General features: G+C 42.8%; 1 protein-coding gene across 2 annotated transcripts in view; it reads right to left on the bottom strand.

Moving 5' to 3' along the window:
- Positions 1-22,332, bottom strand: part of LARGE1 (LARGE xylosyl- and glucuronyltransferase 1) — a 645,394-nt gene that overhangs the window by 361,025 nt on the left and 262,037 nt on the right. For both annotated transcript variants that reach the window (XM_030815681.1, XM_030815680.1), the window contains exon 3: positions 13,456-13,757. In XM_030815681.1, the coding sequence (XP_030671541.1) occupies positions 13,456-13,757 (302 nt within the window). The remainder of the gene's footprint in view (positions 1-13,455; positions 13,758-22,332) is intronic.

Genomic DNA, 22,332 nt, shown 5'->3' with positions numbered 1-22,332 from the left:
ATGGGTATGTATTGGCAATCGCCAATAATAATAACAATTATAGTTTACTGTAAGCTGAAGGTTCTACATTTAAGGTCTGAGCCCAAAATTTCCTCGAATGTCAGGCATCAAGTTCTTTTCTTCTTCTCTCACTCTTTCTTCGACCTTCAAGTAAGGTTGGGATAGTATTTTTCCCATCATTGAAAAGAAGGTCTTCAAAGTGCCCAATTCCCTCTGTTCTGTCAAATGCTGACACTGCCTGTCACCTCTCCCCAGATAACAGGGTAAAAGACACAGGAATGAGGAGTTGAGACACCTGACTCATCATCTGGGCTGTGGCTGCAACTTTGTAACCTTAGGCAAGACTCTTTCATCATTTTTAAAATGAGAGAGTTGCATCTTTATTTGTTGTTGTTATTCGCAGTGGCACAATTTCTAAAATAAGTTTTACAAGAAAGCAGAATATGCAACAAGAGAAGGCCACTCTGAGGCCAGCACAGACAGGGGGCTGGCACAGATACGGTCTCTTGCCTTGGCCATGGTGTGGTAGCCAGCCTCCAAGACTGTCTCCAAAGATCCCTTCCCCCTGGTTTTCATGCCCTGTGTAGCCTCTCCTATACTGTGACAGAGCTGGGCTGTATGACCAATGGAATTCAACGGAAGCAATGGTATACAACATCCGAGGCTAGATTATAAAAGTCGTTGTAGATTTTTACTTCTACTCCATTTAAACTGCTTACTCTGGGAAAAGCTAGCTGCTATGTTATGAGAACACTTGAACAGTCCTAAGGAAATGAGAACTCCAATCATGCCAGTAAACTATATGGATACAGAATCTTCAGCCCCAGTAAAGCCTTCAGATGACTGCAACCCCTGATGTCATCTTAATTGTAATCTCTTTAAAGGTTGAGAGTCATAATCCCCAACCAAGCTGCTCCCAGATTCCTAATTTTCAGAAACTGTATGAGATAATAAATGCTTGACATTTTAAGTTGATAAGTTTTGAGGGTACCTGGCTGTGTAGCAATAAATAACTAATATATACAGGGAGGGTAGCTAAGGCGCCCTGAAAATCACTGCACAAGACATTACCACCAGGTTCCTTCCAGCTATAACATCCCCCAATTTCAGGGCCTGAAATTTAAAGAAGACATTTTTATTTTTGTGGATTTACATCCTTAAAGAAGCCCCAAAGAAGGCATACGAAGCTAATGAAATGTGTGTCTAAATGCTATGATAGTATCCTCCAACAGCAATGTGGGATATGGAAAGATAGCTGGCAAACCCCTTCACTGCTGGGTTATTATGTAAAGTCCATGAAGATACAACAAAAAAGGAAAGAAAAAGTGCATCAAAATACTGTAAGGTTAGTTAGGACCCAGAATATACAGGTGAGAAGCATCAAGTTTTATAAACATGTTGCCTCCAACAAAATGCAAACGCCCCATTAAGCTAATAAATCCATAGTCTGGAGAATAATTTAAAACATTCCAGGTTCTTTCAGAAGAACAGACAGATCTTTGCCTTAACTCACTGAGGAATGATTACCTCCTGGGGCTGCTAAAGCCCCCAGGGTGAAAGATGATCCCCATATAATGACTGGTAACCCTAAAGTCTGCAGAGGTGAGGCCCCTGTGAAGCACACAATAAGGATCTGGGTTCAGCAGCTGATGAGAGTCCGGGTCCCACAAGCTCTAATTCACAGAGCTTCAGTGCAATGGTTCAAAGAACAGGTTCTAGAATCAAACTGCCTAGGTTTAATCCCAAGCTCTACCTCTTTCTGGCTGTGTGACCCTGAAATAATTATGAAACCTTTCCTAGCAGTTTTCTAATCTTTCAAATGAAGATAAGTATGTTGTGTGAATTACATGAGATATTTTATGTAAAGCTCTAGCATGATGTCTGGTACATTTCAAGGACTGATTAACTGTTATTACAATAATACATTACTACTGAGAAATGAAGTTCAAAGCAAGGAGCAGAAGGAAAAATGGGTACTTCCTTAAGGAGTGGTCTGACATCAGAGGATAACATTCATTCACTTTCCGTAATAACAATATCCATTGTGGCAGTTCTTAAGTACATCCACAAATTCCTAGATGTTACTCTCACTGAGAGATGGGTATGTGCTGAGTGGGCTTTTGTGACCATTTCAACTAACAGAATACACTATCAGCAGATGTGACATTGTGTGGCTTCTGAGGCCAGGTCATGGAAAGTGCTTCCTTTCTGTCTTGCTTACGGGAATACTTGTACTTAAAGCCTTTAGCTGCCATGTAAGCAGCTGACTGCCTAGAGCCGCCACGCTGTGAGGAAGCTCAAACTAGCCCATGCAGAGACCACATGAGGACCTGAGTCTAAAAGAAAGGGAGGCTGGGTCAGCACCCACTCTTCCAGCATTGTACTGTTCCAGCTCCAGCCACACACTAATGCCGCCTGTATGAGGGACCCCATACCAGAACCATTCAGCTAAGTCCTTCTCAAATCTCTGACCCACAGAAACCATGAGAGGTAATAAAATAATTGGTGCTGTTTTAAATCATTTAAATGTTAGGTGATTTTTTCAGGTAGCAGTGGAGAAGTAGAATATTTATAATGAGTATATGCGACATTCATACACAGTTAGCTTCCCCTGCCTCCACCTCATTTCATCCTCACAATTGCACTGGGAAGAACATGTTATTATTTTCATTTTATAATGATGAAACAGACTCCCAAAAGGTAACTGAATTGTCTAAGGTCACAAGACTAATGAGTAGCAAAGGAAAGTCTCCTGTTCAGGAATTCTGATACCAGTTCCAGTGACTGTTTTTTCTTCTGTACAATAGCTGAGTCCCAGAATAGACCTGAACCGGAAAGGCAAGAGAAATACACATATCCATACACACATGTGCATGAGTGAAGATCAAAGGGGATCATTCTGCTCCAACTTCTGAGGCACACAGAGGCCAGGCCATCACTGAAACAGCACTGCACAGGCAACAGAAATATGCAAGAATAAGACAGGCAGCTATTTGAAAGACACATAATTACCAAATGATAAGAGGGCAAAGGGACTGATGAGGGCCCGTTGTTCCTATCACCAGATAGCTCAGCTGACAGCCTTGGCATATTGATAGAGGAGTTTTCAGAAATGCTTTCAGAGCCCAGAGAAGTTTCTGCAACACCCACAGATGGTGGCAGCATCTCTGGTTACGTGGCCCTGCACCGTGACAGGATGTCAAGATGAGCTTCAGCACTTGGAACCAAAAAGCGCTGTGATGAAGGGAGTTTCTATTTTGACTCTACTGACTGACATTTCTTGTCTGCCTCTATGGCTTTTTCGTTAAAATCCTTAAAAACACCAAATGAGGGAGACAGAGGAAGTGCACTGCTCACGGGTAGGGGGCCAGCACCTTGCAGAGAGCATGCTTTGAAATAAGACTGCAGCAGGCCAAGACTTTTAAGTGCATCTAGTGGAGGTTCTGAACAGGACCAGGGGTTCCTCATAGAAGAATTCTATCAAAAATAACGTTTTAAGAATCTAAGACGTTAACATGATCAGTAAACACAAAGAAAGAGAAGAAAAACAAAACCTAATTCTCAGGTGCAAAAGACTAGAAAATAAGTTATACTAAAAGTCAACATGGTAGTTCAGGCAGACACCCAGCTAGCTGCAGGAGATTTTTTTCATACCCCAGTGGCGGCTGGAATCCCAGTGAGACAGAACCGTTCACTCCCCTGGAAAGGGGGCTGAAGCCAGGGGGCCAAGTGGTCTCACTCAGCGGGTCTCACTCCCACGGAGCCCAGCAAGCTAAGAACCACTGGCTTGAAATTCTTCCCACCAGCACAGCAGTCTGAAGTCTACCTGGGATGATTGAGCATGGTGGAGAAAGGGGCATCCGCCACACTGAGGCTTGAGTACGCGGTTTTCCCCTCACAGTGTTAACTCTGACTGTGCAGAATTCACCACGGCATGGCAAAGCACCTGGGGCCAGACTGTCTCTCTAGATTCCTCCTCACTGGGCAGGGCACCTCTGAAAGAAAGGCAGCAGCTCCAGTCAGGGGCTTACAGATAAAACTCCCATCTCCGTGAGACAGAGCACCTGGGGCAAAAGGTGGCTGTGGGCACAGCTTCAGCAGACTTAAACATTCCTGCCTGCTGGCTCTGAAGAGAGCAGCAGATCTCCCAGCACAGCAACTCAAGCTCTGCTAAGGGACAGACTCCACCTCCTCAAGTGGGTCCCTGACTCCAGTGCCTCCTGATTGGGAGACACCTCAAACATGAGAGCTCCGGCTGGCAACAGGCGGGTGCCCCTCTGGGACAAAGCTTCCAGAGGAAGGAGCAGGCAGCAATCTTTGCTGTTCTGAAGCCTCCACTGGTGATACCCAGGCAAACAGGGTATGGAGTGGACCTCCACCAAACTCCAGCAGACCTGCAGAAGAGGGGCCTGTTAGAAGGAAAACTAACAAATATAAAGCAATAACATCAACATCAACAAATAGGATGCCCACAAAAAAGGCCATCAGCCTCCAAGATCAAAGGTAGATAAATCTACGAAGATGAAGAAAAACCACTGCAAAAATGCTGAAAATAACAAAAACCAGAATGCCTCTTCTCCTCCAAATGGTCACAACTCCTCTCCAGCAATGGCACAAAACCAGATGGAGAATGAGTTTGACCAATTGACAGAAGTGGGCTTCAGAAGATGGGTAATAACAAACTCCTCTGAGCTAAAGGAGCATGTTCTAACCCAATGCAAGGAAGTGAAGAACACTGAAAAAAGTTACAGGAATTGCTAACTAGAATAACCAGTTTATAGAAGAACATCAATGACCTGATGGAACTGAAAAACATAGCACGAGAACTTCGTGAAGCATACACAAGTATCGATAGCTGAATCAATCAAGCAGAAGAAAGGATATCAGAGATTGAAGATCAACTTAATGAAATAAAGTGTGAAGACAAAATTAAAGGAAAAAAAATGAAAAGTAATAAACAAAGCCTCCAAGAAATATGGGACTATGTGAAAAGACCAAACCTACATTTCATTGGTGTACCTGAAAGTGACGGGGAGAATGGAACCAAGTTGGAAAACACCCTTCAAGTTATTATCCAGGAGAACTTCCCCAACCTAGCAAGACAGGCCAACATTCAAATTCAGGAAATACAGAGAACATCACAAAGATACTCTTCCAGAAAGGCAATCCCAAGACACATAATCGTCAGATTCTCCAAGGCTGAAACAAAGGAAATAATGTAAAGAGCATCTAGAAAGAAAGGTCAGGTTACCTATGAAGGGAAGCCCATCACACTAACAGCAGATCAGTATGCCGAAACCCCACAAGCCAGAAGAGAATAGAGATCAATATTCAATATTCTTAAAGAAAAGAATTTTCAAACCAGAATTTCATAACCGGCCAAACTGTGTTTCATAAGCGAAGGAGAAATAAAATTCTTTACAGACAAGCAAATCCTCCTGAAGGATTTTATCACCACTAGGCCTGCCTTACAAGAGCTTCTGAAGGAAGCACTAAATATGGAAAGGAAAAACTATTACCAGCCAATGCAAAAACATACCAAATTATAAAGATCAATGACATTATGAAGAAACTGCATCAACTAATGTGCGAAATAACCAGCTAGCATCATGATGACAGGATCAAATTCACACATAACAATATTAACCTTAAATGTAAATGGGCTAAATGCCTCAGTTAAAAGACACAGACTGGCAAATTGGATAAAGAGTCAAGACCCATCAGTATGCTGTATTCAGGAGACCCATCTCACGTGCAAAGATACACATAAGCTCAAAATAAAGAAATGGAGGAATATTTACCAAGCCAATGGAAAATGGAAAGCAAAAAAAAAAAAAAAAAAAAAAAGCAGGAGATGCAATCCTATAAAATCCTCTGATAAAACAGACTTTAAATCAACAAAGATCAAAAGAGACAAAGAAGTGCATTACATAATGGTAAACGGATCAAGGCAACATGAAGAGCTAACTATCCTAAATATATATGCACCCAATACTGGAGCACCCAGATTCATTAAGCTCTTAGATATCTACAAAGAGACTTAGACTCCCACACAATAATAGTGGGAGACTTTAATACCCCATGTCAGTATTAGACAGATCAATGAGCAGAAAATTAACAAGAATATTCAGGACTTGAACTCAGCTCTGGACCAAGCGGACTTAACAGATATCTACAGGACTCCCCACCCCAAATCAACAGAATATACATTCTGCCCAGCACCATAAAGCACTTATTCTGAAATCGACCACATAATTGGAAATAAAACACTCCTCAGCAAATGCAAAGAATGGAAATCATAACAAACAGTCTCACATCACAGTGCAATCAAATTAGAACTCAGGATTAAGAAACTCACTCAAAACTGCACAGCTACATGGAAACTGAACAACATGCTCCTGAATGACTACTAGGTAAATAACAAAATCAAGGCAGAAATAAATAAGTTCTCTGAAACCAATGAGAACAAAGACACAACATACCAGAATCTCTGGAACACAGCTAAAGCAGTGTTTATAGGGAAATTTATAGCACTAAATGCCCATAACAGAAAGCAGGAAAGATCTAAAACTGACACCCTAACAACTAGAGAAGCAAGAGCAAACAAATTCAAAACCTAGCAGAAGACAAGAAATAACTAAGATCAGAGCAGAAACAAATGGAAAAACATTCCATGCTCATGGATGAAGGAGATAGAGACACAAAAAACCCTTCAAAAAAAATCAATGAATCCAGGAGTTGGTCTTTTAAAAAGATTAACAAAATATATAGGCCACTAGCTAGACTAATAAAGAAGAAAAGGGAGAAGAACCAAATAGACACAATGAAAGATGATAAAGGGGATATCACCACTGATTCCACAGAAATACAAACTACCATCAGAGAATACTGTAAACATCTCTACACAAATAAACTAGGAAATCTAGAAGAAATGGATACATTCCTGGACATATACACCCCCCCAAGACTAAACCAGGAAGAAATCGAATCCCTGAATAGACTAATAACAAGTTCTGAAATTGAGGCAGTAATTAATAGCCTACCAACCAAAAAAAGCCCAGGACCAGATGGATTCACAGCCAAATCTTACCAGAGGTACAAAGAGGAGCTGGTGTCATTCCTTCTGAAACTATTCCAAACAATAAAAAAAGAACGATTCCTCCCTAACTCATTTTATGAGGCCAGCATCACCCTGACACCAAAACCTGGCAGAGACACAACAAAAAAAGAAAATTTCAGGCCAATATCCCTGATGAACATCAATGTGAAAATCCTCGATAAAATACTGGCAAACCGAATCCAGCAGCACATTAAAAAGCTTACCCACCACTATCAAGTTGGCTTCATCCCTGGGATGCAAGGCTGGTTTAACACATGCAAATCAATAAATGTAATCCATCACATAAACAGAACCAATGACAAAAACCGCATGATTATATCAATAGATGCAGAAAAGGTCTTCAATAAAATTCAACACCCCTTCATGCTAAAAACACTCAATAAACTAGGTATTGATGGAACAAATCTCAAAATAACAAGAGCTATTTATGACAAACCCGTAGCCAATGGGCAAAGGCTGGAAGCATTCCCTTTGAAAACTGGCACAAGACAAGGATGCCCTCTCTCATCACTCCTATTTAACATAGTGTTGGAAGTTCTGGCCAGGGCAATCAAGCAAGAGAAAGAATTAAAGGGTATTCAAACAGGAAGTAAGGAAGTGAAATTGTCTCTGTTTGCAGATGACATGATTATATATTTAGAAAACCCCATCTTCTCAGCCCAAAACTCCTTAAGCTGATAAGCAACTTCAGCAAAATCTCAGGATACAAAACCAAGGTGCAAAAATGACAAGCATTCCTATACACCAATAACAGACAGAGAGCCAAATCATGAGTGAACTCCCATTCACAATTGCTACAAAGAACATAAAATACTGAGGAATACAACTTACAAGGGTTATGAAGGACCTCTTCAAGGAGAACTACAAACCACTGCTCAAGGAAATAAGAGGACCCAAACAAATGGAAAAACATTCCATGCTCATAGATAGGAAAACCAATGTCGTGAAAGTGGCCATACAGCCCAAAGTAATTTATATATTCAATGCTATTCCCATCAAACCACCATTGACTTTCTTCAAAGAATTAGAAAAAACTACTTTAAATTTCATATGGAACCAAAAAAGAGCCCGTATAGCCAAGACAATCTTAAACAAAAAGAACAAAGCTGGAGGCATCATGCTACCTGACTTCAAACTATACTACAAGGCTACAGTAACCAAAGCAGCATGGTACTCCTACAAGGCTACAGTAACCAAAACAGCATGGTACTGGTACCAAAACAGATATATAGACCAATGGAACAGAATAGAGGCTGCAGAAATTAACCACACATTTACAACCATCTGATCTTTGACAAACCTGACAAAAACAAGAAATGGGGAAAGGATTTCCTATTTAACAAATGGTGCTGGAAAAACTGGCTAACCATATGCAGAAAACTGAAACTGGACCCCTTCCTTACACCTCATACAAAAATTAACTCAAGATGGATTAAAGACTTAAACATAAGACCTAAAACCATAAAAAACCTAGAAGAAAACCTAGGCAATACCATTCAGGATACAGTCATGGGCAAAGACTTCATGACTGAAACACCAAAAGCAGTGTCAACAAAAGCCAAAATTGACAAATGGGATCTAATTAAAGAGCTTTTCTGCACAGCAAAAGAAACTATCATCAGAGTAAACAGGCAACCTACAGAATGGGAGAAAATTTTTGCAATCTATCCATCTGACAAAGGGCTAATATCCAGAATCTACAAGGAACTTAAATTTACAAGAAAAAAACAAATGACCCCATCAAAAAGTGGTGAAGATATGAAGAGACACTTCTCAAAAGAAGACATTTACACGGCCAACAAACATACGAAGAAAAGCTCAGCATCACTGGTCATCAAAGAAATGCAAATCAAAACCACAATGAGATACCATCTCATGCCAGTTAGAATGGTGATCATTAAAAAGTCAGGAAATAACAGATGCTGGAAAGGATGTGGAGAAATAGGAACACTTTTACACTGTTGGTGGGAATGTAAATAAGTTTAACCATTGTGGAAGACAATGTGGTGATTCCTCAAGGATCTAGAACCAGACATACCATTTGACCCAGCAATCTACTGGGTATATACCTAAAGGATTATAAATCATTCTACCATAAAGACACATACACATGTATGTTAACTGCAGTGCTATTCACAATAGCAAAGACTTGGAACCAACCCAAATGCCCATCAATGATAGACTGGATAAAGAAAATGCGGCACATATACACCATGGAATATTATGCAGCCATAAAAAGAATGAGTTCATGTCCTTTGTGGGGACATGAATGAAGCTGGAAAACATCATTCTCAGCAAACTAACACAGGAACAGAAAACCAAACACCACATGTTCTCACTCATAAGTGGGAGTTGAACAATGAGAAAGCATGGACACAGGGAGGGGAACATCACACACCAGGACCTGTTGGGGAATGGTGGGCTAGGGGAGGGAGAGCATTAGGACAAATACCTAATATATGTGGGGCATAAAACCTAGATGATGGGTTGATAGGTACTGTAAACCACCATGGCGCATGTATACCTGTGTAACAAACCTGCACGTTCTGCACATGTATTCCAGAACTTAAAGTTTTAAAAAAAAAATGTCAGCGAGTTCAAGGTCTGAATTCCTATACGACTATTTTATTTTTCAAGGAACACAGGGATAAGGAAAATTCATCAATCCTGTGTGCTGCTCCTTAAAGCAGTGGTTTCCTTTTTTTTGTTTTGTTTTGTTTTTTGAGATGGAGTCTCACTCTGTTGCCCAGGCTGGAGTGCAACGGCATGACCTCCTCCTCCCAGGTTCAAATGATTCTCCTGCTTCAGCCTCCCAAGTAGCTGGGATTTCAGGCACCCTCCACCACGCCCAGCAATTTTTTTGTATTTTTAGTGGAGACAGGGTTTCACCATGTTGGCCAGGCTGGTCTGAAACTCCTGACCTCAGGTGATCCACCCACCTCGGCCTGCCAAAGTGCTGGGATTATAGACATGAGCCACTGTGTCCAGCCTAAAGCAGTGGTTTCCAAACAATCTCCCCTGTCTTAGAATCATCTGGATAGATTCTTTTGTTACATATCCATATTCTCAGATGCTACTCCCAGAGATTCTTAGTCAGTAGGTCTAGGGTAGGTCTCATGGATACACGTTTTTGATATGTAATTCTAACACACAGCCAAGTTTGAGAACCACCCATGTGATAGACATTGTTCATTGTGACCACAGTAACAGAACTCCAGAATGTTCCAGAAAAACCTGGCTTCCTTGAGTAAAATCTATCTGTTCCAGGCTCTCTTGGACCTAGGTGGCAGCTAAGGGTATCCCTGTAACTAAGTTGTGTCAATAGGATCTAAAAGGATCTGAAGTGTGAAATTTCCAAGATACATTCTTTAAGGAAAGTGGTATGTCCCACCTTAACACTTCTTTCCTGCCAGCTGGAATGTGGACAACATAGCTAAAGCTCTGACAATCATTACGGGTCATGAGACGACTTTGGGAATGTCAGTCAAGCAGGCTGGGGTGAAAGATAAAGAAATCCCAAATCCCCAATACTGCCATCCCTACACTGATGGCCTCCAGACATCTTAAACACAATGAGAAAGAAGATGCAAATCTTGCTTAAGCCAGTGTTAGTTGGGATTTTTGATAACCTGCAGTGAAATCTAAGACTGATACAACTAACTACATTAGAATTTCCCTCAAGTTCCAATATCCATTGTCACCACTGAAATAGTACAAGGCAGGAACTTGATTTTTTTTTTTCTTTTGAGATGGAGTTTTGCCCTGTCGCCCAGGCTGCTGTGCTGTGGCACGATCTCGGCTCACTGCAATCTCCGCTTCCTGGGTTTAAACGATTCTCCTGCCTCAGCCTCCCAAGTAGCTGGGACTACAGATGCACACCACCACATCCAGCTAATTTTTGCTACTTTTAGTAGAGATAGGGTTTCACCATGTTGGCCGGGATGGTCTTGATCTGTTGACCTTGCGATCCACCCACCTCGGACTCCCAAAGTGCTGGGATTACAGGCGTGAGCCACTGTGCCAGGCCCAGAACTTGATTTTAATCCAGAGTTTGCAAATGAGGAAACTGAGCCATAGAAAAGTGATCTTACTTGCTCAAAGCCACATAGCTATTAAACTAGAAATAGGGCCAGGATTCAGACTCACAACTCCCAGCTTCAAAAGCCAATGGTCTTTGGTCTACACAATTGTGCAGGGGACTCCGAAATTACAATGAGTATTTCTCAGAAGACTGAGCAGGGGAGTGAAACTCTTGGCTAGGGAGATTACAGAAGGAAGAGAAATGTCCCCGCAAACACAACTCATTTTCTCTTTTTTATGCCTTCTTTTCCCCTTTTCCTTTTTATTTTTCCCCTCTCGATTCTTATTTGTTCTTTAGGTTCTACGTCATAATAGTGTAAATACGCTTGGGGAAAAAATTTGCTCATTTTGGGCCATCTCGCCTGGGTAGCAGAGTTCCCATCCAAACTAACCCTTTCTAAACCAACACCATGGCTGTGATCTGCTAGCAGAGAACCTGAAAGAAATCAAATATGCCTTCACCAAGGCAAGAACAGAAGATCCCTAAATTAGGGCCCTCCCCAGACCAGCCAAGACCGAAGGAATTTGTTAAGGTGGCTGAATGCCCGTTTTCATACATAGAGATATTAAGTAACACAAGCCACTGACAGTGGTTGTCAAAGACTAAAGGGCACTGGGCCTGGCATACAGTCAGGGCTGAATAAATGTGCAGCATTTATCACGTCCTGACATTTGTATTTATTTGTTTATCATCTCTCCCCCTACCTCTGATGACAGAATGTAAGAACCAGAGGAAACGGGGTTCTGTCTTTTTTGTTGTTGTTCACTGCTGTTTCCCAACACATAAAACAGAGTGAGATACAAAACATGAGTGCAATATGTTTGCTGAACGAATGGATAAAGAAATGAATGATGATGATGGAGTAGAACCACCTCCTCGCCCAGGTTCTCTGGTCTTGGCTGAAGGACCAACTTGTGACATCCCGAATCCCGCTATGATGGATGTTTGTTTCACATCGTTCCTACTCATATGACACATTCCTCGTTGGACATCCTCTGTCGGATGCCCTCTACCTCTCCACCAATCCATTCTTCAACCAGGCTTGAGAAACCTGAGAAATGCTCCTATCCTCAGGGGCTCTCCTTGTCCTCCTCACTCACCACTGAACTTCCAAAGAACTTAGTCTACATCACTGAGGAAGCCATCTTTTAGTGACATTGGATAGTCTCATTGGATAGTATCACCAATATTACTAATAATCCCATTCACTAGAATAGCAGACTATAGTTTGCCAAGTGTTCTCTCTTTAGGGAGTCTGAAGTCTAACCACTCTTTATTCCAGAAAATGGAATAAAGAAACAGCAGGTCCTATCTATGTTTAACTAAGAATAGTAAAAACTAACCATAATTTTGAAAATGTACTATGTACTAGGCGCCAGTCAAGCCTTTATATGGCCATCCTGTTTAATTCTCACAAATACTCCATGAAGCAGGTATTATTTCCTGAAGCTTACTGATGAGACACCTGGAGTTCACAGAAGTTACGCAACTGGATCAAGGGTACTCACTGCATAAATCACTAAAGCTGGGATATGAATTCAGTCTTGCCCATCTCTCAAAAGGCCTTCCTATGAATAGGCATGCCCTAATTCATCTCCACCATGAGAACTGGAAACAGTGGGGAAAGAGTGTATGTGTCTTCACTGCACATAGAAGCATGGATGCAGGTATTTGAGGAAATAGAGGACAATAAATATCCCACATTTCCAAAGAGCTGCTAAGAAAGAAAGCATACCCTAAAAGGGGAGAAGTGATATTAAGCTATAAAAGTTCAAATTACTTCTTTAGATAAGGAACAAGTGTGTGGTTCTGAATTGGAGAGGCTGTTTATACAGTAAAGTGATAATGAGGTCTAAGAGAACTGCCCAACTGGGCCACAACTCCAGGTGTACCATTCCCACTATAGTCTAAGAAACGGGGGCCCACAGGATGATAGCTAGGTGTAGAAACCCTGCGCATGTCAAAATGAACCACACAGAAACAAGCGGTAGGTTCCATCAGTGAGCTCCTCTTAGTATCTGTAGACTACGCTTTCTTATCCCCACTTTCAGATGGGACAACGGAGGCTCAGAGAGGCTAAATGACTTGTCAGGCCATTCAGCAAAGTTAGTGAGCAAGCCAGACTTATACACCCGGGCTAGAATCAAGAATGCCAGCTCTTGGCATCTGGCTGTGTTTCCAGGAGGCATCTGCAAGGGGTGAGGGCACTCGGGACTTTGGACAACTTCCTCCCCAGGCTCCAGGTGCCCTTTACCTCGCATTTCTCCACGACCGGCTGCTGCCCACACTCGGAGCTGTTGCCTGCCACGATGCCAGCCCGAAGGTTCTCGCTGTCTCCAGTGCCCTCCTCCATGGAGTAGGTCTTGGAGTGGTTGCCTCGGCGATGGGCTGGGGCTCGGCCCTGGGCCAGGCTGAGTTGCCTGCGGAGGGCGCGGTTCTCCTCCTCCACCTCGCGCATGCGCACCTCCAGGCTCTCACGCTCCCGCTGGCTGGAGGCCGTGTACCTGGGGCTGTGTGCCTGGGACTCCAGCGGAGACAAAGACACGGGCTTTCCATCTGGGGAGCGAAACACCAGGGAAGCGTTAACCTGGATGAACAATGCCTCAAGCCCCCTCCAAGTTCCCCAGACATCCCTTACTACATGGCGAGGCTCCTTGCACAATCCCATGTTTAAGGAAAACAGATGGAAAGTGAGTTACAAATAAATGCATCCAGATTGAACTGGGAACAAAGTTGAGAACAGAACAACTTATTATGGCGATAAAAGCTAATATGCCTTTTAGAGCAGACAATCATAATAAAATTGTTTCCAATTAAATGCACTGTCTTCCTCTCCCTACTTGGCATGTTTCTAGGTAGGCTTCTTAACAATAAAGAATTATGAATACAAAGTGGGGGGATTGGGGAGAACGACGAGGGAGGGGAGGAGAAGTACCAGGAAGTGGAGGAGAGCAAAAGAGGAAGAGAAGGAGTAAAAAGAAAAAAATAACAGGCCAGGCGAGGTGGCTCACGCCTGTGATCCCAGCACTTTGGGAGGCCAAGACGGGCGGATCACGAGGTCAGGAGATCGAGATTATCCTGGCTAACACGGTGAAACCCTGTCTCTACTAAAAATACAAAAAAAAAAAAAAAAAAATTAGCCAGGCTTGGTGGCACACGCCTGTAGTCCCAGCTACTTGGGAGGCTGAGGCAGGATAATGGCATGAACCTGGGAGGTAGAGCGTGCAGTAAGCTGAGATCGCACCACTGCACTCCAGCCTGGGCCACAGAGTGAGACTCCGTCTCAAAAAAAAAAGAAAGAAAAGAAAAAAGATAATAATAATGACTAAGTTTATTGAGCTCTTCCTATGCAAACTCCTATACATCTTTCAAAATCCTGTTTTAAAGGCATCACCTCTCAGGGGAAACCTTCCTCCATTTGCCGGCAAGATATCCTTCCACATATTCCAAAATAATTTGTATGTAGCGCTATGAAAACATGTATCTGCCATACTGTATTTGGTAAACTGCTTTACTAAATGTTGCCTATGAAGACTGGGAGTTCAATGTAGGCAAAGGCGGGTCTTACCTGTCTTTGTGGTAACATGTCACAAGGTCTGAGAAATGCCAGAAGGGTGGATGCATGGCTCCATGCCAAGAATAAAATATTAAAAGCAACAAGGAAAAAAGAAGTAGAAGCATGACTCATCTCATGGTTTTCCCAGAAAAACAGTTAACCATTAAAGTGAGTGCCAGCAACACTCCATGTAACAATCATACAACCCTGCAATAAAAACTGAGGCATGGCTGGGTGTGGTGGCTCACGCCTGTAATCCCAGCATTTTGGGAGGCCAAGGCAGGCAAATCACGAGGTCAGGAGATCGATACCATCCTGGCCAAGCTGGTGGAACCCTGTCTTTACTAAAATACAAAAAGTTAGCCAGGCATGGTGGCACGCACCTGTATACAATCCCAGCTACTTGTGAGGCTGAGGCAGGGGAATTGCTTGAACCCTGGAGGCAGGGGTTGCAGTGAGCTGAGATTGCACTACTGCATTCTAGCCTGGTGACAGAGCAAGACTCTGTCTCAAAACAAAAAACAAAAACAAAAACAACACAAAAAACTGAGGCACAGAGAGGATAAGCAGGTCTCTTAATGTGACGCCACTAGAATGGTGGTGTCAGAATTCGCACCCAGGTCTCTCTGATATCTGGGCCTGTACACTCTCCACTTCAATAAACTTTCATTATAGGCTATTCAGAGAGCTAACATTAAAAAAAAAAAACAACACTTATTAGTATAAAAACCCCATCTCCCAAGGATACTTATATCACCTTGTATACAGTAGGCGCTCAAGGCATGCTTACTGTTCAGGAGTCCCAGGGGCACAAGGCATACCCAAAGCTATCACTTATTTCTGTTTCCACTCTGCAGAAATCCTGGGCTCCAGCTATATTTACAGCCACCTCAGGGGTTACCAAGCAAAAAAAGCGTATCTCTAGAAAATCATCCTCTCTCAGCTGCCTGTCAAAAAAACGCTCCTCTTTTTCCATACTTCAAGTTTCTCCTTCCTGCCCAGACCCCTGAGCTTCAAAACTGTCCCAGAGAGTCTCTGTGACTCACAAACTTGAGGATCAAAGAATGTGATGAATTACACCCTGCAGGTCTCACTTGTGCTTGTGTCGGCCTCTGCCCAGGGCTTTTTGATGTATCTTTGGACCTTAACAAATATGACTCATTTTTTTTCTCTTAATCACCTCAGGGTTAAACGCCTAAGCACCTGGTCTTCTCCTATCAATGCAACAAATATGACTCAATGAATTGCACTACCTGGGACCACAAATCAAAGGCCGACGCAGAATCAGTAGGGGACATGAAATCACAGGTTGATTAGGGTTGCATTGTCACCGACTGGCCAATTACAAGCTTCAACCCAAGCTTTTGAAACCTGTCTCCCTGTTTGGTACAACTGAGAATGAAAAAGAATAGGCAGCTATTAATAACTGCGTTTTCTCAACCAACATCGACCCTTTGAGCAGGGGTGGGTAAAGATGAACCTCTGGCTTCCTCGGGAGTTACACCTTCTGTAGTGTCTATCATGGATCTGCACCACGCTAGGTCGTTCATGCTGATAATGCCTTAGGTTGCTATCAGTACAATGAAGTAGTAATAGTTATCCCTATTACTGATGCAGAAACCGAGACTAAAGTTTAAACCGTGTTCCTATTATGTTGCGCTCAGCTATGCTCCTGCATTTATGTGCTCAGTTAGAGGTAAAGACGCTCCGGAGACTGAGAAGGTCTTCCTTCTCAGGAAAGTATTTTGGAGCATTTGGGCAGAAATGCAGGAAGCTCAAAAGGGTCTCAGGGTCTCTAGAAAATTAACAGATGGGACCTGTAAGTTTCCTCTTTGGAGGAGTTACATCAATGTTCTGAGCTTCGATTTTCTCTTCTGTGAAATGGGAACATAAAATGTTCCAGTAAGAGTGAAGGGAGGCTTAAGCAAGACAACAAAATACAGAGCACTGTGTCCCTTATTGGGAGGCGCTTGGCATCAGTGAGTTCCTGTGACCCTTTCTCAGTGAGGGAAGGTGATGTCATGGGTAAGATGAGTTGATGATGTAATTTAAGGTGTAAAGCACCATGTATTTTCAGAACACAGAGTTGTTCTGTGTGTTGTATGGGGGAACAAGCAGTCAACAGACCTTGGCTTCCTTTGAGATATACTCCGAGAGGAGGCACTGCTGAGCTTCCTGCCTTCATCCTTAGCCGGCTCGTGGTTAATCCTTAAGAACATGGAGAAGCAGGCAGGCAGGCTTCACCAAAGAGGCCAGGTCACATTCTCTAGCCCCTCTCCTGAAAGTCCCATATTTTAAACATTTACGTAAATTATGATTGTCTGATTGTGGGCTTAAGAGAAATGCTATCGACATCCTGTGTCCATTTCTCCCCTGCTTTAGACCCCAAATGGTTTTAACCAAACTTAACTCTCAAAGACGTGCAGGGGTTTTCCCACTTTTAAAAGCCCTATAGATTTGTCACCAATGAAGCCACAACTAAATAATTAATGTCAGGTCTCAGAGGAACCAACGTTGAAAAAAGCAACATTCATGCTGTGCCCAAATCCTGGCATGGAGGAAGTGCTCAATTAATGGCAGAATTGTTGTTTCCAGTTTGTTTGTTTGTTTTAAAGGTCCCTTATCTTGAGCCGGCCCTTCCTTTTCCTCAAGCCAGTTTCGCCTTCTGAAAGGCGGGGTCCTGGAGATGTGCTCCGAGTCCCCTCTCAGCTCTAACTCTCCGTAGCTGTGAGGTCCAGATGATCCCAACACCGCATGATCAGAAGTGAATAGTGGGCCCTGCTGCCTTGCCAGATTCACAGCTCATTCTCGTTTTATTCATCCTGACTCTTGCTTTTATTCCTGACTATTCCTTTTTCTGGCTCCTGATCTCTTTGCTCAGGCTTCTCCTGACTCTCTGGGAGTAGGAGGAGGAGAGAGGGGCAGGGTAGTGAACAGCCAGCCTCCTTAAATACGGTTTGCATTTCTCTGTTATGTTTTATAGGCACTGGTCCCTCCCAGGAATGCTCCTCAAGCTTTGTGTATAGGTCGTAGTTATAAAGCCCACTACATATGATTTTATGGCTATGTAAACAACTGTGCCCACACTGATATTTCTCAAACTACCAGTGGTGAAGACAGCAAGAGAGGCATGGAAGCACAAGGAGCTTGGGTGAAGAACCAGTTTTTCTCCCTCCCCCAATCCATCCTGGATAAAAATTTGCCCCTAACACTCAAAGGTAAAACAGAGCTTGGCCCACGTGTAACTCATCACTTGAATTAAACAAACTGGTCTACACTACGTTAATCAAGACTATTGATCATACACTTGATGCTGGCCACAAAGTCCATTTGCTGTAGATGTTTCTAGAATGCTTAGTCTCAAGTTCCATATGTATCTTGTTGCAGACCAGCAACAGTTTGAGGATATGGTTAATTTTATGTGTCAACTCAACTGGGCGCGGTGGTACCCAAATACGTGATCAAACATCATTCTGGGTGTTTTTTTTTTAAAGGTGTTTTCGGATGAGGTTAACATTTAAATTGGTAGACAGAGTAAAGCAGGTGTCCTTCCCTGGTGTGGGTTGGCTACCTCCCATTAGTTGAAGGCATGAATAGGACAAAAATGCTGACCATCCTCCAAATTCAAGAGAACTCATCTTGCCTGACAGCCTTTGAATTGGGACATCATCTTTTTCTTGCCTTCAAACTCAAACTGAATCACCAGATCTTCCTGGGTCTCCAGCCTGCTGGAATTTGGACTAGAACTACACCATGAGATCTCCTGGTTCTCAGGCTTTTGGACTCAGACTAGAACTACACATCAGCTCTCCTGGGTCTCCAGCTTGCTGACGCAACCTGCAGATCTTGGAACTTGTCAGCTTCCATAATCATGCAAGCCAATTCCTTACAATAAACATAGCTGTATATGCATACTCTATTGGTTCTGCTTCTCTAAAGAGCCCTGACAAACACAAGGACGAACAACGGCCTGCAGATCACACCTTGAGTGGCACTGCCCAATCTCTAGTCTCCATCCCCAGGTCCTGGCATGCTCCCTACACTTAACAAGCATTTGAGGAAGACAGAAAGAGAAGAACTAACACCTAGAACTTTTTGTTAAAAGATGGCATAAAATGCCTAGCACATCATAAACTGCCAGTTATTTTAAAAGACATCTCATTATAATATTAAATGCTGGGGAAGAGGGAGAGAGAACTGAGAAAAGCGAACAAATCAAGTAGATTAGTAAGAGCATGGGATTTGGAGTAAGAAAGAGCTGAGCTTGAATTATGGTTCTTCCACTTACTAATAAATAACTTAGGCAAAATATTTAACTTTTCTGTGACTCAGTGTCTTATGTAAAATGGGGGACATGGGAGCATAAGCATGAGTGTGTGTGTGTGTGTGTGTACACACAAATATTACTTCATATCAGGCTTACACAGAGTAGATACTTGTATTAGTCAATTTTCACACTGCTGATAAAGACATAGCCGAGACTGGGTAATTTATAACAAACAAGAGGTTTAATGGACTCACAGTTCCTCATGGTTTGGGAGGCCTCACAATTATGGTGGAAGGTGAGGGAAGAATAAAGGCACATCTTACATGGTGGCAGGCAAAAAGAGAATGAGAGTGAAGTGAAAGGGGTTTCCCTTATAAAACCATCGGATCTTGTGAGACTTAATTCACTACCATGAGAACAGTATGAGGGAACCGCCCCCATGATTCAATTATCTCCCACTGCATCCCTCCCACAACACGTGGGAATTATGGGAGCTACAATTCAAGATGAGATTTGGGTGGGGACACAGCCAAACCATATCAATACTCAAACTCTCTGCAGTTCTCCCAGCCCAAGCCCACTAAAGCTGCAGGCAGGGCACATAAAGGCAGAAGTGGATAGGATCCTTTGCATGTAAGTGCCTTTACCTTTGTTCCGCTATTATCTTTCCTTCCAGGTTTCTACTCTTTAGACATACACAGTCTATGTATGAACATGATGTATCGTTCTATCACGGAATACGTGTGTGTGTTGATCTGCGGTTCAGCCCACTTTCAGCTTAAAAAGTCAAACAAGACATTATTCAAAAACTAAGCTGACAACATCATCCTCCTCCCTGCAAAACTTCTCAACAAACATGAATTTATCATCGACTCTGAATCTCTGAATCCACTTGAGATGAATGTTCTGAATTAAGAATCAAAACATCTAAGATTCAGAACAAAGAAGGTAAATTGAAAATCAACCTCCGTGCAGTGCAGTGACAGAGATTAGGGACTTACCATCCAAAATGTCCTAAGTGATGATCTCAATCAATCTGAATGTGCTGAGTATCTCTGGATCTCTCCAGAGTGCTGGCATCTGGTACTGCGTGTGAGATCCACCACTTTGAAATGAATAGGACTGGGACTCATTAATGCGGGCAGGGCCAGGGCCTGGATGGGCCTCCCATGAAGGGGGCTCAGACTCTTTCAGGGGTGACAGACCCAGATCTCTCTAGTCTAGGAAAGCAAACTCTTGCACTTAGTACCAGATTTCAGGAAAGCTGTCCGGTTGCATCATCCTGCCCGTGATAAAGACACTACATCCCTAACCTTTATATGGCAAAATCTCCCTACGTACAATCTGTCGCTGAAGCCTGCCAATTCTTTCTTCCTGATGTTTGAAACACTTGCTCTTCTCATTTGATTTCAAACATCTCATCCGAAGCCAAGCCTCTTAATCTTATCCTAAAACAGGGGTCATCAAACTTTTTCTGTAAACATCCAGAGAGTCAATGTGCGTTACTTCTCAGGCTATACTATCTCTGCTTCAAGCACTTGACTGCCATTGCAGCATAAAAGCGGCCACAGAAATACATAACAAATGGCTGTGGCTGTGTTCCAGTCAAATTTTATTTCCAAACACAAGCAGAGGGCCAGATCAGGCATACTTTTTGGCCATAGATCATGGATCCTGTCCTAGAACATTGTGTGGGTCTCCTGGGCTAGTCCCCCTGCCTCTGATTTCTCCCTGTTCCTGTCAGCTCACTCACAGGTGCCATGGATAACATTCTTCAACCCTCCTTCCACCATGTTTGCAGTCTGATAATGCACAAAAACAACTCTATCTACTTCAAGGTCATCCATCAAATTCAACAAACACATGTCCTTGGGTGCTGTGTCTGCGTCGTCTCATTTTAATTTATGCAACGCTGTCATGAAGTGGGTGTTCTCACTATTTCCATTTGACTAATAAAAAAAAAAAAAGAGAAACAGGCACATGATTTAACTAGTTCCATGTCATCTTAGCAACAATGGCAGAGGGAGAGTCTTGAACCCAGGTTCACTGGCTCCAGATAAATGGCTCTTTCCGCACCAAACCAGAATGTCTCCTGTTCAACACTCTCCGAACAAGTCCAGCCTAATATGTGGTTGCGGTTATTGTTTCTGCTTCAATCCCTGGTCCCTCAGGCCAGTGGTTCTCAATCTGGGCTACCATTAAAAAACTTGGGAAACAATATGAATGTGCACAGGTCCCAACCTAGATGAATTAATATAGCATCTCTGGAGGTGGGGGTCTAGTTATCAGCATGTAAAAAAAAAATTTAATTTAATTTTAAGGTCCGGCATACATGTGCAGGAAATGCAGGTTTGTTACATAGGTAAACATGTGCCACAGTAGTTTGCTGCACAAATCGACCCATCACTTAGGTATTAAGCCCAGCATCCATTAGCTACTCTTCCTGATGCTCTCCCTCCCCCGCCAACTCCCCAACAGGCCCCAGTGTGTGCTATTCCACTACTTGTGTCCATGTGCTCATTGTTCAGCTTCCACTTAGGAGTGAGAACATGCGGTTTTTGGTTTTCTGTTCCTGTGTTAGTCTGCTGAGGATAATGGCTTCCAGTTTCATCCATGTCCATGCAAAGGACATCATCTCATTCCTTTTTATGGCTGCATAGTATGCCATGGTATATATGTACCACATTTTCTTTATCAAATCTATCACTGATGGGCATCTGGGTTGATTCCAGTCTTGCTATTGGGAATAGTGCTTGCATGTATCTTTGTAATAGAATGATTTATATTCCTTTGGGTTTTCAGCATTTTTAAAAGCAGCCACTCCCATGGGATTCTCATGTGTAATCAAGGTTGAGAAATGCTGGCTGAGGCACTTCCCCAGACTCTCTAACTTAGATTCAAAGGAAGTCTTAGCATTGCCACACTTAATTATAGTATTGCTCTGACCCTGCACTCCATTTCCCTTACACAAGCCTCTACTGTATTCTCTCAGCAGCTTCCATCATGTGACCCAGACCCACATGATTTCCTGGTATTGTAGCTCCTCCAAGCATAGGGCCTGCTTTGCTCCTCAGCATTGCCCTGCTTCCTGGAAGACAGTCTCCTTCAAAAGCAGTTCCCTTCTAGCCCAGCTGCCTGACTATCCAGCTTCTCTGGTTTCTGGCTCCCTTCTCTTGACCAATCACAGGTCACCTTATTCCAATAGAGGTTTCAATTTTTCATTTTCCATATGAGACAATATTCATTGAGCCATTTGTAATTTTTGTTAGAACATGCCCTCCTTTTAATTAACATAAAGATTTCACACC

Source organism: Nomascus leucogenys, chromosome 7b (genome assembly GCF_006542625.1).
Source record: "Nomascus leucogenys isolate Asia chromosome 7b, Asia_NLE_v1, whole genome shotgun sequence".
Taxonomy (NCBI): Eukaryota; Metazoa; Chordata; class Mammalia; order Primates; family Hylobatidae; genus Nomascus; species Nomascus leucogenys.
The sequence above is the reverse complement of the archived record's forward strand: the minus strand, read 5'-3'. Positions and strand labels throughout refer to the sequence as shown.